The sequence below is a fragment of the Stegostoma tigrinum genome, chromosome 22 (assembly GCF_030684315.1).
Source record: "Stegostoma tigrinum isolate sSteTig4 chromosome 22, sSteTig4.hap1, whole genome shotgun sequence".
NCBI lineage: Eukaryota > Metazoa > Chordata > Chondrichthyes > Orectolobiformes > Stegostomatidae > Stegostoma > Stegostoma tigrinum.
The window spans coordinates 15329663-15349598 of record NC_081375.1 but is presented as its reverse complement, the minus strand read 5'-3'; the positions used below and the strand labels follow the sequence as shown (position 1 = coordinate 15349598).

Genomic DNA, 19936 nt, shown 5'->3' with positions numbered 1-19936 from the left:
TGAGAGGGTGAAGAGCATCAAGTTCCTTGGAGTGACAATAACCGACAACCTGCCATGAACTTCCCAGGGAAATGTGACAGTCAAGAAGACACAACACGCCCCTTCTTCCTCAGGTGACTCAGGAAATTTGTCACATCCAAAGTACCCTCCTCAACATCTACAGATACACCATTGAAAGCATACTGTCTCGGTGCATGACAGTCCAGTATAGCAACTGCTCTGCCCAGGACCATAAGAAACTATGGAAGGTGGTGTGCGTAGACCATCGCAGAAGCCAACCTTCCATCCATGAACTATATTTACATGGCTTGCTGTACCAGGAAAGGCGGCCAACATCATCAAAACCCCATCGCATCCCTGTAATGAGCTCCCACAAACTCTTCCATCAGGCAGGAGACACCCAAGCCCGAACACACGCATCGGCAAGTTCAGGAACAGCTTCTTTCCGGCCACTATCAAACTGTTGAATGACTCTAGCCTCAAATAATGTAACCTTTATGCCTCTAGGTCTTTTTGATCTGTACATCCTTTGCTTGCTGTGATCTGCCTGTACCTCTCGTTAACAAGGCTTCTCATTGATTTTATTGTCACATGTATCAAAATACAATCAACTGTGTTTGTATTCAGTAGTTTCAAAGGAAGAGAGGTGATCTGATTGAAGCACACAAAATCCTAACAGGGCTAACTACAGGGAGGATATTTTCCCTGAAGTGTTACACCAGTCAACACAATCTCTAAAAACAGGGTAAAGTGTGTAGAATTGAGATTAGGAAAAAATATTCTATATTGAAAGGGTGAAAAAACAGTGGAATCCTCTGCAATAGGAGGTTCTGGAGGCCAAGTCACTGAACGTGGTTTTTTTTAAGATTTTAGAGGCATCAAAGAATTTGGGGAGAAAGCATGAATATTGCATTGTGATAAAGGATCAGCCTTGCTCACGGTGGCTCAGCGGTTAGCACTGCTGCTTCACAGCGCCAGGGACACGAGTTCAATTCCACCCTCGGGCGACTGTCTGTGTGGAGTTTGCAAATTCTCCCTGTGTCTGCGTGGGTTTCCTCCGGGTGCGCCAGTTTCCTCCCACAGTCCAAAGACGTGTAGGCTAGGTGGATTGGCCTTGCTAAATCGCCCAGTAAAGAGGGATGTGTAAATTAGGTGGGTTATAGGGGATGGGTCTGGGTGGGATGCTGTGAGGGTCGATGTGGACTTGTTGGGCCGAAGGGCCCATTTCCACACTGTGGGGATTCTGTGGTGTTGATGATGATCAGAGATTGGAGGGACAGGCCCAAACAGCCAAATGTTTTTTATGTTTCTATGACGGTATCTTCTCTTTTCAGATTGCTGGAATTCATTCACGTGTTGTTAGGAATCTTCCGGATGGAACTTTTGATTTGAATGAGGTTGAATCAAAAATACGGCAGCATTTCCCGGACTCTCACTACCCCAGGACTGGTGTCATTTGCCTAGAGAACACTCATAATGAGGCTGGAGGGCGGGTTTTACCACTCTCCTTTCTCCAAGAGGTGAGGATACTAACACAAGTTTTGAAGTCAAACTTTTATCTAAACCAGGCGCAAGCTGTGCTTTATCTCAGCAGAAGCCTATGTACCGTGAGTGGAGGAGGGAACAGGGATTAGGCCATTTTAGCCTGAGTCTGTCTAGCACAGGTACTGAACTTTCTCCACCAGCTGTAACTGCTGGTTGATGCTGCCACCAGGGGGAGCACAATATCAACACTGATCCCTGTCAGTAACAACTGGTATTTATACAGTGCCTTTAATACAGTGAAACTTTCCAAGATGCTTCACAGCACAGTGATCAAACAGCATTGATACCAAGTACATCTGTTGTTTTATTTGTTCATGAGTTATTGGTGTCACTGGCAAGGGCTGCATTAGCTGTCCCATCCCTCTTGCCCTTGAATGTTGGGGTGATCCACATTGTCGAAGCATTGCATTTGCTAGGGTATAGACACACTCTCTTGTCTGCAGGCAATTCTAGTGTCGGTGAAGGAAAAGCATATAGCTTCTAGTCAGGATGGTTTGTGGCTTGGAGGGGAACTTGCAAGTAGGGTATCCGTGTATCTGCTGCCCTATTCCTTCGAGGTGATAGAGCTCACAGATTTGGAAGATGTAGTCAAAAAAATGTCTTTGAGTTGCAGTGGATCTTAGAGTGGAGGAAGTGAGTTCTGAAGGCAGTGGATTAAATGGCTTGCACATTATTTCTCTTCAAATAATCATTTAATGCCTTATCATAAAATCCCTAAAGTGTAGAAACAGGCCCTTTGGCCCAACAAGTCCACACTGACAGAAAGGGTATCCCACTCAGACCTATCCCCCTAATCTACACCTCCCTGAACACTATGGGCAATTTAGCATGGCCAGTCTACCCAGCCTGCACATCTTTGGACTGTGGGAGGAAACTGGAGCACCCGGAAGAAACCCACACAGACACAGGGAGAATGTGCAAACTCCACACAGACAGTCGCCCCAGCGTGGAATCAAACCCGGGTCCCTGGTGCTGTGAGGCTGCAATGCTAGCCACTGTTCACTGTCTCAATTCAACACTTAAGGGCTCAAACCAAGTGGTTAAAGTTTTTTTCAAACAACACATTTGCTTCTTTTGGTAATAACTTTTAATTCCATTTTCCCCTCGTTTTCAATTCATTTATATGAAAGAACTGTTTCTCTATTTCTACTCTGGCTTCATGATTTTGAAAACCTCTATCAAATTTTCTCTTCTCCTTTCCTTCTCCAAGGCTTTAAAATATAAACAACATTCCAGCTTGGGTGTAACTAGTTTCTTTATACAAGTTCAGCATAATCTCCTCTTTTCTTGTATTGTATGCGCCTGTTAATAAAGTCCAGGAGGCTGCATGCTTTCTTAACTGATCTCTCCACCGGCCTGTAACCTTTTTATGTACAGATACAGCCATGTCCCCCTGCCCCTGCGGTGGATGTGTCAGGTAGATAAGTTAGAAGTCATAGGATACCAGGTTATAGTCCAACAGATTTATTTGAAATCACAGACTTTTGGAGCACTGCTCCTTTACGTGATGAAGTAGTACTCCAAAAGCTTGTGATTTCAGACAAGCCTGTTGGGCTATAATCTAGCATCCTGTGACTTCTGACCTCTGCTCCTGCACCTCCTTAGAATTGGATCCTTTGTCTTATATTGTCTCTCCAAGGTCTTCCTACCAAAATGCATCACCTTAGACATCTCTGCACTGAAACTCTGCTGTCACCTGTCTGCCCACTCTTCCAAATTGTCTATGCCCATTTGAAGCTCTACACTGTCCTCCTCATAGTTCACAATTCTGTGTCATCTACAAATTTTTAAATTGTCTGCTGCGCGCCATGATCTAGATCACTTAATATGTAAGAGTCCTAATACCAATCACTGCAGACCTTCCTCCACCCTGAAAAGATCCATTGACCATTACTTGGTTTCTTATACTTAGCTAATTTTCTATTCATGTTGACACTGTCCCTTATATTCCTTAAAGATAACACTGGTGACATAAGGAGGAAGCCAAGATAGATTATGCACTCAGCACTTCTAGTTGAAGATGGATGCAAAAGCTTCAGCGTTGTCTTTTTCTGATATGTTAGGCTCCCCCTCACTGAGGATAGGGATATTTGTCAAGCTACCTCCTCTAGTGAATTATTTAATTATCTGCGAACATTCATGACTGGAAATGATTGGATTCAAAGCTTTGATCTGATCCATAGGTTGTGGGATCACTTGACTACCTCTGTAGCATGTGCTTCCTTTGCGTAATACACATGTAACCCTGCAGCCTCACCATTCGGAGCCTGATTTTCTTTTGTACTAGGCCTGGTACGGCCCCTGGAGTGTCTTCCTGTGTGCTTCATTGAACCAGGGCTGATTCCTTAGTTTGATTGTAATGATAGTATGGGTTTATGCTAGACCATGAGGTTACATAGTGTGGTTTTAATACAATTCTAGATCTGTTCAGAATCTATCCCATTTAACACAGTGGTAGTGCCACACAGTGCAACAGAGAGAATCCTCAGTGAGAAGATGAGAGTTCATCTTTCTTTTAAAATCTGTCATGGAATATGGATCTTGCTGGCCAGGCCAGCATTTGTTCATTCCTAATTGATCTGGTGGTGTCAGTGAGTTGCTTCCATCTGGTGCAGATACACCTACATTGCTTTGAGGAAAGAAGTTTTAGGATTCTGATCCAGTGGCAGAGTCTGAGGTGTCATCCTAACAGACACATTCACCTGAGACAGGGAGATTGAGGCTGAGGGCATGTGATTTTTCCCTTCCCCAAGGGAATCCCAGTCTGGCAATTAACTGTTCACCCAGTTCAGGCTTGTTGGGTATTGCCGTGTAAGTATGTGATTGAAAGTAAACGGTCTGTAGCCTCAGTCAGTTATCAGGCAGTGGGATGAAATTGGTGGCGAGAGAATAATTTATGCCTGGGACAAAATGTTCTCTGACACAATATTTAGTTGTTGGAAATTTCTGCTTGTCCAGAACCAGATGTCAGATTGGCGATCTGACAACGTACAGCCAGTGGAGGCTGGTCTAGTGATGAGGTCGGCTGGGTGTCACTGGTAACTCGTGAAAAATGATGCTGTGTTTTTGAATGATTTGCCTGAGCGCTATTCCCATTGCATAGGTGATTAACCGTTCGTTCCCGGAGACTCCAGGTCAGCCTTGGAGGCTTGGCAACACTGCGACTAAACACGAGCCGTCAAGCGTCGGAGCTCCTGTAACGTTTTACACAAATGATTCTGTTTGCAAAAATGAATTCTTCACCGCCAGCGCTCTCAGTGTGAGGTTCTGGGAGTGACAACACTCTCTCCCTGTCTGAGTGGGCATTTCATTACCTCAGGGTAACTGTTGCTTTCTTCTCGGGGCACAGGTGCGAACTCTTGCTGACCAGTACAAGCTGCCCGTCCATGTGGACGGAGCTCGCCTGATGAACGCAGCGGTAGCTTTGGGCATGAGGGCCTCGGAGATACTGAAATTCTGTGACTCCGTATCCGTGTGTCTGAGCAAGGTATGAGCCATCAACTGGGAAGAGGGGAAGCCTTGTAGAAAAATCTTTGGGAGGAGAAACACTCCAGTTAATTGCTTGAGCCGAATCATTCAGAACTGAAACAAAACAAAGTGCTGGAAAAGCTGAGCGGGTCTTGCAGCATCTGTGGGGAGAGAAAAACTAGAGTTAACGTTAGAGTCCGGAGACCATCCTTCAGAACTGGGCTGCCTCATCCCAGGATTAGAAACAGAAGTTCAGGAACAAATTGAGAAAGACGGGAAGGTAATAAGTAGAATCATAGAATCCCATCAGTATGGAAATAGGCCATTCAGCCCAACTAGTTCACACTGCCCTCCGAAGAGCATCTCACCCCAATTCATTCCCCTACCCCTGTATTTCCCATGTCTAACCCACCTAACCTAAACATGCTGAACATTATGGGCAATTTAGCATGGCCAATCCACCTAGCCTGCACATCTTTGGACTGTGGGAGGAAACCAGAGCACCCGGAGGAAACCCACGCAGACACGGGGAGAATGTGCGAACTCACCTGAGGGTAGGATTGCATCTGGGTCCCTGATGCTGTGAGGCAGCAGTGCTAACCGCTGAGCCACCGTGCCAAAGAAGGTGCAGATTTTTCAGATACTGTAAGGCTGATTTGAGTATCTTGAAAAGTTTTTAATGTTTTATTCACTGCCTCAGAAAAAGCTAAGGAGCATCTAAGAGAGGGTTTCAAAACGCTTTCTGAAGGTGAACAATGAGTGATTGTTTTCGATGGTTAACATCTCACTGATAATGCTCAGAAATTCAGGATTATTGTTGGAAGGAGGAAATAAAAAGAAACATTTTTGCGACAGGTTGTTATAACGTGGAAGATTCTGGCTCAAGCGAACATTGACACAAATGCTGTACCATCAGTTAAGAGGGGACTATTGTTGTATTTGAAGAGGGAAAGTCAAGAATGACAGAGGCTAGACAGGAACTGGAATTAGAATAGATGGTTCTGACGAAGGAGCTGCGAGTGATAAGGGTGATGGTTCGTCACATCACAGGGTCCGGCAGCGGGAGGCAGCACCAACATTAAAGTTGCGGCTTTGGATATCCTGGCTCAAGGGGAAGATGTTCGCCCGGGATTGTAAGCTGAATTTCCTTGGGCTGGCTGATCTCTCTCTACCTCTGATGGGGTTTTGCATGTTGGGCTGATTGTGTGTTTGTGGGTTTTGCAGGGTTTAGGAGCTCCAGTCGGCGCACTCATCGGAGGCCGAAGGGAATTTATTGAGCAGGCTGTCCGGGTGCGAAAGGTGCTTGGAGGGGGCATGAGGCAAGCTGGGGTGTTAGCTGCAGCAGGACTCCTCTCCATCTCCAATATGGTCGACAGGCTCCAGGATGATCACAGAAATGCCAGGAAGTTTGCCCAAGGTACCGACACTTGAAAATGTTTTGATTCACCCCCTTTAGCGGTAAAATTTCTCTCAACATAATGTTGATTTGAGTTCTGTCCATTCCAATGTACCCAATCCTGTACACTGTCTGTCTGAAACAAAACACAGGGAATGTTGGAGAAACTCAGCAGGTCCAGCAGCATCTGTGTAGAGAGAAAAACAGTCTGATGTAACTTTGGAATATTTTCTGAGATGGTAGGAACTGCAGATGCTGGAGAATCTGAGATAACAAGGTGTACAGCTGGATGAACTTGTTTCAGATTTCCCACATCCAGATTTATTTCAGATTCCAGCATCTGCAGTATTTTGCTTTTATCCCAGGATAAACTGCAAGGAAGCAAATGTGCACAAGTGAAATAGCCTGATGTGATGACGGGACTGAGAGACAGTGTATCTGTCTGAACCACATCAGCCATGTGCTGAAGGAAGGGGAGCTGGTGATGTTTGATGCATGGGATAGTTCAGATATTGCAGAAGCAGAATACGGAGCTGTGCCTGCTTCCCTGTCCTAGTGGCCAATCCAGGCTCAATCCCCCTATGGCTGAGGTGTCAGATCATCCCGGTCTAGATCACTTCGGGTCCGAGGAGATCGTAAGTTGAGATCTGCGGGCTGAATTATTTTTGGATGGAGATGGGGAAGCAGGAGCCATGCCTGTTTCTGGATCAGAAACCTGCCTGTGGCTGGGTGACTGGTTAGGATTCAGATTTTCATGAGGGTGAGTCTTGACGGGGCCACCAGTCTTGTTCACTTTGAGCCACAGTGGCAGGAACAGATTTTGCCTTCACTGGTTGTCTCCCTCAGGATTTCACTAAAGCCTTCCACAGCACTCGAGGAAAGCGAGATGCCACGTGGGAGCGGGATACCTGTCTACTGGGTCTAGACAGTACTTTCATTCTTCAATAACAACCTCGACCTAATGTTGGAGGCCATGAGTGAAATGGGGAAGGTCCTCTTCCCAGAGGGGTGAGGAGCCAGCACATCTTGTTAAGTGTGTGACTGGGGTGCCTGTTTCCTCTCCCTGACTAGAGGTTTCCCTTTTTTTTTCATTCTGCGTAAACAAAGACGCTTTAAGCCAGATATCTTGAAGTTGTTTTTATTGTGGCCCTGACTGGGAATGTAAGGTGAGATGACGGACATAAAATGGGAGTGGCCACCATGACAGTGAAGCCTCTGGACAAATTCAGGAAAGAGCAGGAGAAGGAACAGAAGGCAGGAGGAGATGGCACTGAACAGAGAGTTGCTCCTGCTCCACCAAGAGCGGTGCAAAGATCTTGTGAAGATTCCTTGAACATTAGGGATTTTCCAGGAATGTCTCAGCCCAGTGCCCCTGACCCAGACTGAAGGCAGGCATAGGAGGGGAGGCTGAAATACCTGTACTAACAGATGCATAGAAGATGTCCTCTGAAACAGCTCAGCACTTACTAATGGAGTCATAGAAGAGGCTCTTGGGCCCATTAAGTCTGAGCCAACCAATCTACACCAATCCCACTCTTCAGCAGTTAACTCATAGCTGTGAAAGTTATGGGCTCCTTCCCCAATGAACTGTTTCATTGCAGGGTCTCACCATCCTCATGTCCCACACCCCACTAGAGGGTCGGGTCAGGTCAGGTCATCAAGAATGCAGCAGGACACCACAGTGACTGAGGGGCTTCTGGGCAGAGAGTACAAAAGCAAGGAGGTTATTCTACATGTGTATAAGTTGTTGCTTCGGCCTCAACTGGAGTATTGTATTCAATTCTGGTTTCTACGCTTTAGGGCAGAAAAGAATTACAAGAATATTTCCAGAGAAGTGGAACTCCAGTTTTAAAGATAGATCAAAGAAATTACGATGATTTTCCATGGAGAAAGGAATGTTGATGGTGATATTTAAAATCGTGAGGTCCAATAGGTCCTTCCTATTGGTGGAAGGATCAAGATCAAGAAAGCTGAGATTTATTTTCACTCAGTGAGTTGTTAAGGCCTGGAATGCACTGCCTTAGAGTGTAAGGGAGGCAGGTTTATTGAAATTTTTCAGAAGGGAATTAGATTTTCTCTGGTAATGGTTATGAGGAGAGTGCAGAAGAGTAACACTAAGTATACAGATCTTTTGAAGAGTCAGTTTGAACACAATGGAGCGAATGGCCTCCTTCATTGTGGTAATTCCATGGAAAACAGCACCTGAGTGGTCCAGGACTAGAACAGCATCTTATCATTTGTCCTGTAGAGTCCACCACATTGTTGAGGTTGCAATGAAAGCTAGAGGCAGTGTTGAATGGTGGAAGATGAAGGACGAATGGTAGCTGCCAGGAGAGTGAGCATAAATACAGAGGAAGCTCCAGTTGTGGTCCCAGTTGAATGTAGAACCATAAAACCATACAAATGATACAGCTCAGAAGGGAGCCATTCAACCCATCTTGACTGTGTTGACCCAAAGACACCCAGATGTCCTCTCCAGTCCCGTCTGCCTGTACACAACTCATTGCCCTGCAGCTTACATCACTTAAGGTGCAGATGCAGATACTTCTTAAATGTGTTTAGGCCTCTGCCTCCACCACCAACTCAGACAGTGAATTCCAGATACCCATTACCCTCTGTATAAAAATCTTCCCTCATGTTGCCTCTAATCCTCCTGCCACTTCATGTGAATCTGAGTTTTTGTTTTTGGACTGTCTCTGCCAAGGGAACCAGGTTCCTCCTCTTCACTCAATCATGTCACCCCTCAGCCTTCTCTGTTCTAAGGAAAACAATCCTGCTCCTCTGTTCTGGAGAAAGACCAGGAACTTCAACAGTGACACTGCCTGAATCATAAATTTGAAGCTGCCAATGGAAACGATTGACCAGGATAGTTGGCTCTACCCGTTCATCAGGACTTGGAGAATGCAGTGTATTGTACTTCTGTGTGGTTTACCAAAGTAATCTAATCCATGTCCAGTTCTGATTATGAACCTCTGCCTTGAGTCTTCTGTCAGTTCTTTGCAACGAACAATTGTGTCAATCTGCTGCTGGGTCACTGCTAGACCACGGAATGACTTGGGAAAACAGCATTCACAAAGTGACAGCTTCTGTTGTAACACCTCGGTGTGTGAATTGCTGCAGACTAATCATTAAACATTGGAATTATTCAAAGAACAACTTATCAGTCAAGGGGTAGATTCTCTCCTCAAATTAAATGTTTTTGGAATTTGCAGTGTAGAACATGTACCTCTGGAATTTGACTGGAAGTCATGCAGAATGTATTCAATGTGGATGGGGAATTGAAGTGCTAAATAATTTACATAATATGTAATCCTAGTTGTGTTCCACTCTGTGTGCCATATCAGCCGCATGTGTCCTGTGTTGCTATGGTTTGTGAAAGAATCTTTTGAAACTTAAACTGGCTTAACAGTTAATTGCCAAATATAAATTTGAAAGCATTTTTACTGAAAATTGATGGGCTACTGACCACAGGTAGATAAAGATCAGCGATGTTAACAAGTACAACCTACAGAACTGAAAGGTAATAGTAGACCATTGGGCAAAATACTGCATACTGGATTGCATTTGTTTTGCTGTTCTGATTAATCAACCGCATACTGTGACATCTGTATACACCACTCATCTCCTGTTTAGCCAACAAGTATCAAAGGATATGGGGCAAGTGAGTTGCAATTATGACAATGCTGAGCAGCTGTGATTTCATTAAAAAGCAGAATAAACTTAAAGGGCTTAATGGACAACTGTTATTCCTATAAACGCTCTTCAGTGACTGACTGACTTGGTAAATCTTGTTCACAGGTGTTCAGACGTTTGCTTCCTCCATATGCGACGTCGATATTGATGCAGTGGAAACAAATATTCTAATGCTCACAGTGAATGACCCAAGACTCTCACCCGAAGAATTCTGTGACAAGATGGCAGAGGTGACAGAGGATGAAATGACTGTGATGGGATGTAGTGTTCGAGTGTTAATGAGCCCAGTGTATGGGCGCACGGTCCGAGCTGTTTGGCATGTAGATGTATCAGAGGAGGACACTGACCTAGCGTTACAGAAATTGCAGTATGTGACGCAGAAGGTCAATCAAAAATAGCAATGGATTATCCAAATCCCACAATCCTCGAAGTGCAATAATTGTGGCTTCTATTAGAATGGAAAATTCTCAGGTCAGATTGAGCGCGTGATGTTGTAATCCAAATGCCAGGTCTGATGGCTCACAGCGATTTTTGTGCTGTTTTTGATTTTGGGAATTATGAATGCTGATTTTAAACACTCATCTTTGTTTCCAGATACACTGTCCCATCATCTCTGTCTACCACAACCCTCTGAGATGTTTGTACCTTTCTTCAGCATCCCAGACATTAATTGCTCAACCATTAATTGTTGTGCTCGGTTGCTTGGGCTCCAACTCCTGGGATGTTTTGCCTGCAGCTGTCCACTCAACGGTTCCCTGCTAGTGCATCACTACATTGAAAGATTCCTAGGACGACTACAGAATTAATCAGATATCCCAAATTGTATTTACAAGGTTGAGTACTTTTGGTGGATTTCCATGGAACGTTTTAGTATATTCAGAGGGTTCTGAATAATTATGTGCAGTTTCTAACATGAACACCATAGAAAAGTTCAAGGAAGCAAGAAGACATGTCTAGGTCAAGAGGCAGACTTTTTTCTAGCTTTTAAAAACTGTCATGTTGATGAAATCCCATAGAAAAGTATTCTCATTCTAACAACTTCATAAACAACCCAGAATATTTCTGACCCTGACAGTTGCAATACTGTTTCAGAACAACTGCTGCCAGTGTTATCTGCTGGTAACACACTCTCTCAAAATTATTCTGTGATTCCAATCATTGTTTAATTTCTACTGAATCTGTTATTAGGATTTGGCAGCTGCTGATTTGGAGATTAGGCAATCAAATAAATTGAGCACCATTGATGTGGAGAGACTGAATATGATGTACAGAATGATTTGTTTTGATGGATCAAATCCCAAATCCCCTGCTCCGTTAGTTATTACTTCTTTAGCCAATGGAGATTTGGCATGTTCACTTTGGTGTTCTGTTTGCTGCATTGCCATTAATCAAATGTAAAGTTCACAAATAGGTAATTAGCTGTTCATATCACAGTGCAGCAAAATCAGGCCCACCATTTTGCTTATGACTGAATCAGCAGTCAATGACTGAAGACGTTTATCCTCACCTAGGAATTGTGAAATGAAGGACATTTATTACAAATGCCAGAAGAAAACAAACCTAAAAATTTAAGAATAGTTGAATATCTTCTCAGGTAATAGAGAAATATTTAATTGTTGAATGATAGTTTGAATAAAGGATGAAATGTACGGTTTAAAATGTGGAGTGCAATGATAATTGAGACATGGTCATGTACTTCAACTACACAACATTCATTATGACTCAAAACAGTGAGAGACAGCTTCTGTTTCAAACTGATGATTGAAATTCAACTGAACCAGCGACTTGTGTCAAAGCTTTTAGGTAATTTGTATTGTGTTTTACAACTGAGGGGGTTGCTATTATACCTGTCATTTTCAGAGCTTGACAAAGCTCTGGCATTTACTTTTATTTCCTTTGCTTTTACATTGTGCAAAGTTTCAAATTAAAACTGAAAGTTAGAAGAAAAAAGTTCCCCTAGTATCTTCTGTCACCTCATTATCCCTTCTCTGCTTCCTCAACTGTCACCAAAAAAATACGTTTAAGATTCATTGCATATTAAAAAATGGGAAGGACACATAAATTGTTGGTTTATCAGATGTTGCCTGGAATGTAGAACTCATCCCCTTATGGCAGCATCTACCTCAAATCTTTCTTTGCTGTACTTTAGGGGAAGGTGATGGCCTAGTGCTATTACGGCTAGACTATTAGTTCAGAGATCCGGACAATTTTCTGAGGACCCAGGTTGGAATCCCACCAAGGCAGGTGGTGGAATATAAATACAATAAAAAAAATCTGCTATGAAGTTGATGGTTGTCAGGGATAAAATGCATCTGGTTCACCAATGTCCTTTAGGGAGAGAAAACATGATCCTTACCTGGTCTGCGTAGATGTGACTCCAGATCCACAGCAATGCGGTTGACTCTTTCCGAGGGATGAGCAATAAATGCTGCCTGGCCAGCAATGCCCACATCCTGTGAATGAACAAATTTCAAGGTAGATGTACAAATAGTTATTAGGCCTAAAGGATCAGAGGCAAAGGGAACAAAAGCAGGAAAAGGGTGTTGAGCTGGATGACCAGCCACACTTCTGTTGAAATGAGGCTCGAGGCGGGGCCAGATGGCCTGCTCCTGCTCCTGCTCTTACAATTTTATGTTTACATGACAAGTGCTCCTAAAAACCAGCTAGAACTGACATGTGAGGATAGCTCATCAAATGTGACCTGCACTAACTTGTTTTCAATCAGGGGCCTAATCTGAATTGCTGAATGAGAAATCAATGCAGTGTTCCATTTATTTCCCTAGCAATGAGTCACTGTATCCCAGGGGAGTCATTGTGCAGAACAAAAAAGGCACTGCCTTCTCCTGTCTTCACGTATGCCATTAAACTAAATCTGATCTCCCTACGAGGTCATATGTGCCTGCGAATATCATTGACAAAGGCACTCTCAAAATTTATTGAATTTGGTCGACCTGATTAAAGATATCCTGCCTAAAGCCTCTGCTAACATATTTAACAGATAGGAATATCATACAAATGCATTAAGATCACAACACAGTCTCGATCTCGTAGTGTTCAGCCTTTGCTCAATTAGTTTACAGGCATCTAACAGCACATCATTTTGATATCCCCCTTGCACAGTTATGTGTAGCCTGTTGCCATGAGTGACAATGCACCTTTCGTGGTACTTGCTGCTGTCCTGTATTGTTATTATATTGTATATCTCCTGATTAATGTATCTCATGTGATAATACAAAAGCTGTTGTCACTTTTGAGGAGAAAAAAAAGTGAACTGAGAGACTAAACAATTCCTTCTTCAAGATCAGTCAGAGAGGGAGAGACAGCTGTTGTTGGAGTATCCATCAACATCTTTTTGTTTGGTTTAGAGCAATATTTGAGAATCCTGGAACCAGATTCCCTGCCTGCCTCTCTCTTGTTAATTGCATATTGCTCAGGATGAATTAAGGTATTAATTCACATCATAATGCAAATCGCAGGCCAGCAAATAACGTGGGCAGAGGCGTCACTACCCAACTGTTCTGCTTTCTTTTAACCATCTGGCTTCTTGTCGTAACCTTTGGTAATAGTTGGGGAGAGAAAGAAAGTATCCACTAACTCCAAGAGGTGAAGGGAGGAAATGATGTGAATGTTTGAGCTAATTACTGTGCAGTCTCAATAATTATAGAGCTAATAATATTTCCTAATTATCCTAGTTGGATGCTTCTGTCTTTAATCAGTGCTGGATGGATTAATTCAGAAGAAGTTTTAGAACATAGAACAGTACAGCACAGAACAGGCCCTTCAGCCCAAGATGTTGTGCCGACCATTGATCCTCATGTATGTACCCTCAAATTTCTGTGACCGTATGCATGTCCAGCAGTCTCTTAAATGACCCCAATGACCTTGCTTCCACAACTGCTGCTGGCAACGCATTCCATGCTCTCACAACTCTGTGTAAAGAACCCGCCTCTTACATCCCCCTCTATACTTTCCTCCAACCAGCTTAAAACTATGACCCCTCTTGTTAGCCTTTTCTGCCCTGAGAAATAGTCTCTGGCTATCAACTCTATCAATCCCTCTCATTATCTTGTATACCTCAATTAGGTCCCCTCTCCTCCTCCTTTTCTCCAATGAAAAGAGTCCGAGCTCAGTCAACCTCTCTTCATAAGATAAGCCCTCCAGTCCAGGCAGCATCCTGGTAAACCTCCTCTGAACCCTCTCCAAAGCATCCACATCTTTCCTATAATAGGGCGACCAGAACTGGACGCAGTATTCCAAGTGCGGTCTAACCAAAGTTTTACAGAGCTGCAACAAGATCTCACGACTCTTAAACTCAATCCCCCTGTTAATGAAAGCCAAAACACCATATGCTTTCTTAACAACCCTGTCCACTTGGGTGGCCATTTTAAGAGATCTATGTATCTGCACACCAAGATCCCTCTGTTCCTCCACACTGCCAAGAATCCTATCCTTAATCCTGTACTCAGCTTTTAAATTCAACCTTCCAAAATGCATCACCTCGCATTTATCCAGGTTGAACTCCATCTGCCACCTCTCAGCCCATCTCTGCATCCTGTCAATGTCCCGCTGCAGCCTACAACAGCCCTCTATACTGTCGACGACACCTCCAACCTTTGTGTCATCTGCAAACTTGCTGACTCATCCTTCAATCCCCTCATCCAAGTCATTAATAAAAATTACAAACAGTAGAGGCCCAAGGACAGAGCCCTGTGGAACCCCACTCACCACTGACTTCTAGGCAGAATATTTTCCTTCTACTACCACTCACTGTCTTCTGTTGGCCAGCCAATTCTGTATCCAAGCAGCTAAGTTCCCCTGTATCCCATTCCTCCTGACCTTCTGAATGAGCCTACCATGGGGAACCTTATCAAATGCCTTACTGAAGTCCATATACACCACATCCACAGCTCGACCCTCATCAACTTTTCTAGTCACATCCTCAAAGAACTCAATAAGGTTTGTGAGGCATGATCTGCCCCTCACAAAGCCGTGTTGACTGCGTTGACTGTTTTGTTCCAGAATGGGCAGCATTAGAAGCAGCATTCTTTGTTCCATGATTAAGCATTCCCGGGATCCTCACTTTTCTCACAAGAGACCTCATGCATAGAATTTTTTGAAGCATTTTCTATTTGTTCTTTTTTTCATTGCTTGCATATTTTTATAACTACGTAGTTCTATCGCCAGCAAAAAAATGTTTGTGGAATAATGCTGGTTTTTTTTCTCTAGTTTAGTAATTGGGTGAAAACATCATTATAAATAAAACATAAGCGGACAATTCATCAGTGCTTCTGTGGGAACCCTGCCTGTTTGAAAGTGGCTGCACAAACGTTGTACTGTGAGTTTGTCAAAGAAAAGCCTGTGTAGTGCAACAATACTGTACAGTGTGACTAAAGTGCAGTCAGCATTTAACTTCAGATGAGACTCAAGGTATCTTAAAGCAACAGTGGGAAAAGGAGATGGATGGCAGATACTAATCTAGTAGGTAGTTTTACCACCAAGGCGTCAGCTTCCTGGGTATGATGAAGGATGGAGAATGACTAGGGTTGGGTGTTACAGACTGTGCCATTAGGTCATTAAGACCTGGAAGCGACAGCTATCACTTACACTGAACACCACTGGTGATAAAGGTCACTGCTATCATTCCAAACTTTATGCTATAGGGTGCATGCTGACACTGATAGGAAAAAAAACCTCAGGAGTCACCATTTTGTTCTAGTAACATTCTTTATTTACACATAGATTGGAAAACTGGAATGACCTTACAAGGAGAGTGGTGCGTGTGTGGAATGAACTTGCAGAGAAAGTGGTGGATGCGGACACAGTTACAATGTTTTAAAGACACTTAGATTAGTGCATGAATAGGAAAGGTTTGGAGGGCTGTGGGCCATATGCAGGCACACGGGACTATAGTTTAGTTTGGGATTAGGTCGGCCTGGACTGGTTGGACTGAAGGGCCTGTTTCCGTGCTGTCCAACTCTTATGTTCCTTTGACTTTTTGCCTGAGTCAGGAATGCTATGTTCCTTGGGGAAAAATATCAATTTGGGAGAAAGTTCAATTTAATTTGCTGCTGATACAGCTAGTGTTTACTTCTGAGGTTTACTTGGATGAGTACCTATTGAAGCAGTGTTCAGCAAACTCTTCAATATTTGAGTGGCTGACTCATGAGATGACCCCTTTGGGCACTGGATGGCCTGGGGCTGGACAGTTGATATTTAGCAGTATTACAAGGAAGATGAAAATCTCTTCACAGCTCAGGCTTAAATAACACATTTCAATGAGATCACAGTACTATTGTGTCAATACCACACATGTCCAGGTGTTGCTTACACACTCTGTCCTCAGTCTCCACATTCCCCTCATCCTGCTGGGAATGCTTGCTGTACCTATGTTCTTAATGCCCCATCCTTTGTACAATTAATCCATTGGCTGGATTATGCGTTCAGAGCACCATTTTTATTTCCCTCTCTTCCCTCCACATAGCTGTGTGAACATCGAATTAACATCTAATTTGCCCCTAACAAGTATATTACGCTTTCTCATCATTTTGCTGCCATCTACTCATGTCTGGTTTTTCATTACATTTAACACCCAGAGGAGAATATATCTCAAACTGGTAGACAGGCATTCACAGATATCTCCACTGTTCACAACACATTTCATATTTTAGCTTATTACAGAACTTGGCAGAGAACTAAACCACAATAAAATGCAACACAATTCTACATGACCAAAGTGCTCATATAGTTGCTGACTGCTCTAGATGCTGTACAGCTGTGAGCTTGGCAGCCAGAAGAAATAAAGACCCAGCAATGACCTCCAAGACACAAGAAAGGCAGGCCAAACCCATGGACCAACTGAAACCAACGTAAACGTTGTTGAACAACTCGTGTCCGTACAAACGCATCGCAATGGCGAAAGCCGCTTTCGAATAAGCGACATACACTGAGATCCCAGCCAGGGTCAATGCACCTGAAATATAAAGAATAAGTGCTATTAGAAAGTCAAGCCAAATTATCCATACATTTGCCATTTTTGTGCATGCCAATCAAAAAGAAGGGCATTGGTACCAAGGGGCAGCAACCTTAAACTAGGGAAAAGACTAGGCAATGACTGTCTCAAACAAAGAGAACCTAACCATTGCCCCTCGATTTTGAATCACATCACCATTACCGAACCCTGCAATGTCAACATTCCAGAAATCACCACTGACCAGAAACCGAAGCGGACTGGCCAGATAAATATTGTGGCTAAAGAGCAGGTCAGAGGTTAGAAATCCTGGAGCAGTTAACTTGCCTCTTGTCTCCTCAGTGTACATCCACCGTCTACAATGCAAAAGGAGAGTGATGTAATCGTCCCCAGTTGCTTGGATGAGTGTAGCTCCAACTACTCAAGAAGTTTGACACCAACTGGTACAAAGCAGACCTCTCAATTGATATCCCATTTATCACCTTAAATATTTATTTTGTCCCGTGGCAACAGTGTGCACCCTCTACAATAAAAACAGAAACTGCAAAAATTCACCAAAGTCCCTTAGAAAGCACCTTCCAAACTCAAGAACGCTATTGTACAGAAAGACAGGGCAGAGGATATATCAGACAATCATCACCTGCAAGTTCCCCTCCAAGTCACTCAACATCCTGAAACATATCACCAATCCTTCTATGTTGCTGGGTCAAATTCCTGAAACTCTCTACCAAGAAGTATTATGGGTCTACCTACTCCAAATGGACTGCAACAGTTCAAGAAGGAAGCTCACCACCACCTGCTCAAGGACATTATGGGTGTGAAGTAAAAGCTGGCTCAGCCAGCGAAGCCCGATTTCCCCGAATGAATAAGCAAAAATTTCCTTTTCAGTGCCCAGTGAAGCATAGTTAAATACAGAAAACAAGTCTAAGATATTTTAATCAACTTTTGTGTGTGTTATTACACACCTCTGGAGGCCGTTGGGAATTAAACCCACGTCTCATGACTCAGAGTTAGGGACACTACCACAGTGTCACAAGACCTTTCAGAAAGCACTGCTAACCTCAAAACTCTTTACTGTGTGTCCCTGCATGCTCATCAACTAGCCCAACTAGTAATGTTAAATAATTTGCCATTCTTACCTAGCCTGAGCTACATGTGACTCCAGACCCACAGTAATTAGATGACTTTTAATCCACTGAGCGCTATGCTATGTGAAGGATGAGCAATAAATGCTGGGCTGGCCAGCAAAACTCACGTTCAATGAACAAATTTTAAAAAGTAACACAGAGCAGACAGCTGAACACTCAGGCGTGACAACTTAACAGAAAATTGTCTGACATAAGTTTCTAAAGAATTGCAAACTAAATAAATTTGAAAGGCTGGTACCTGCGGGAACATGTCTTCCAGATCATAACGCATCCCATCAATCACACAATTAGTCAGCAAACCCAACTTTGATTTCTTTTAAATAAAAACACCGATGTGGCCAGTGAGCCATTAACAAACAAAGCCTGACAAAGGCAGTGCTTATGTGAAAAAACTGAAGGCTGAAGGTAGAGATTAAATCAAATAGAGGTGGAGGGAGAAATAAAGCACTTCACTCCCCACAGTGCCCACCCCCCCCCCCACCCCCCCCCACCCCCGCAAAGCCTTCATGAGCATCAGTGGACATTATGTGCTCCCTCTGTGCTTGAACATAACCAGCACGGTGGCTCAGTTGTTAGCACTGCTGCCTCACAGTGCCAGGGACCTGGGTTCAATTCCACCCTTAGGCAACTGTCTGTATGGAGTTTGCATGTTCTCCCTGTGTCTGTGTGGGTTTCCTCTGGGTGCTCAGATTTCTTCCTGCAGCCTAATGATGTGCAGGCTAGGTGGATTGGCCATGCTTAATTGCCTGTAGAGTACAGGGATGGCTAAATTAAGTGGTTTATAGGGGGATGGGTCTGGGTGGGATGCTCTGAGGGTCAGTGTGGTCTTGTTGTAGAGATAACTGCAGAAGAGGAGCAGGCAAGTCAGCAGTATGACGCCCCTCCATGGTCTGCTGCCTAGATCTGTTTACAGCTGGCCAGATCCAGGAAGATAACAAAGTGTGAAGCTGGATGAACACGGCAGGCCAAGCAGCATATCAGGAGCACAAAAGCCTCTCTGATGAAGGGTTTAGGCCCGAAACGTCAGCTTTTGTGCTCCTAAGATGCTGCTTGGCCTGCTGTGTTCATCCAGCTTCACACTTTGTTATCCTGGATTCTCCAGCATCTGCAGTTCCCATTATCTCAGATCCATGAAGAGGTCTTCTGATCTATCCCAATTTCTATTTGTCTGTCTGGTTTTATTGGGTGTTAGCTTAATCTTATCCGATATTGTAATGGTTAATTAGCTTTCTCTTGGTTAAAAGCTGTCCTGAATTATCAATCACATTATTTTGACTATTCATTTACACTTCAATCATTACCTGTTTAATCTCTGAAACCAATCTTACTATCCTTCCAATATTCTTGGGATATCAAATCTACATTTTACACTGAAATTACCTCCCTCTGCACATCTTTTCTTGAAGAATTAATGCATGTTCTTAAAGATTGACAATGACATTTCAATCTTCCGTAGTGAATAATTCTCTGATATTCTCATAGGTTAAAGTATGTGCAGTTTTGTGATTTGAATTTCCTCTTATTAGCAACAGTGTATGACAGAGTGGACACATTCCATGTAAATATGCTGTGAAATACCCTGCAATTGTATGCTCAGATGCGTGCAATCGGGGCACAGCTCAGCCTAAAAACCTGGGATTTGGGGAGTTAGCGATAACACAGTGTGGAGCTGGAGGAACACAGCAGGCCTGTAACCATCAGAGGGGCAGGAAAGCTGAT

At 43.6% G+C, this 19936-nt stretch overlaps 2 protein-coding genes across 4 annotated transcripts in view; one reads left to right on the top strand and one right to left on the bottom strand.

The window, feature by feature from the left end:
* Positions 1–12086, top strand: part of tha1 (threonine aldolase 1) — a 65047-nt gene extending 52961 nt beyond the window's left edge. The window contains exons 4-7 of one of the 3 annotated variants that reach the window (XM_048555644.2): positions 1335–1520; positions 4895–5032; positions 6238–6430; positions 10208–12086. In XM_048555644.2, coding sequence (XP_048411601.1) covers positions 1335–1520; positions 4895–5032; positions 6238–6430; positions 10208–10500 — 810 coding nt within the window. In that variant the 3' untranslated portion in view covers positions 10501–12086. The remainder of the gene's footprint in view (positions 1–1334; positions 1521–4894; positions 5033–6237; positions 6431–10207) is intronic. The other 2 variants (XM_048555646.2, XM_048555647.2) reach the window with 2 other exon arrangements.
* Positions 12087–15866: 3780 nt separating this feature from the next.
* The window catches only part of tmem235b (transmembrane protein 235b), a 68970-nt gene continuing 64900 nt past the window's right edge, over positions 15867–19936 (bottom strand). Inside the window, exon 3 of the mRNA XM_059653545.1 lies at positions 15867–17072. Within this exon, the coding sequence (XP_059509528.1) occupies positions 16840–17072 (233 nt within the window). The 3' untranslated portion in view covers positions 15867–16839. The remainder of the gene's footprint in view (positions 17073–19936) is intronic.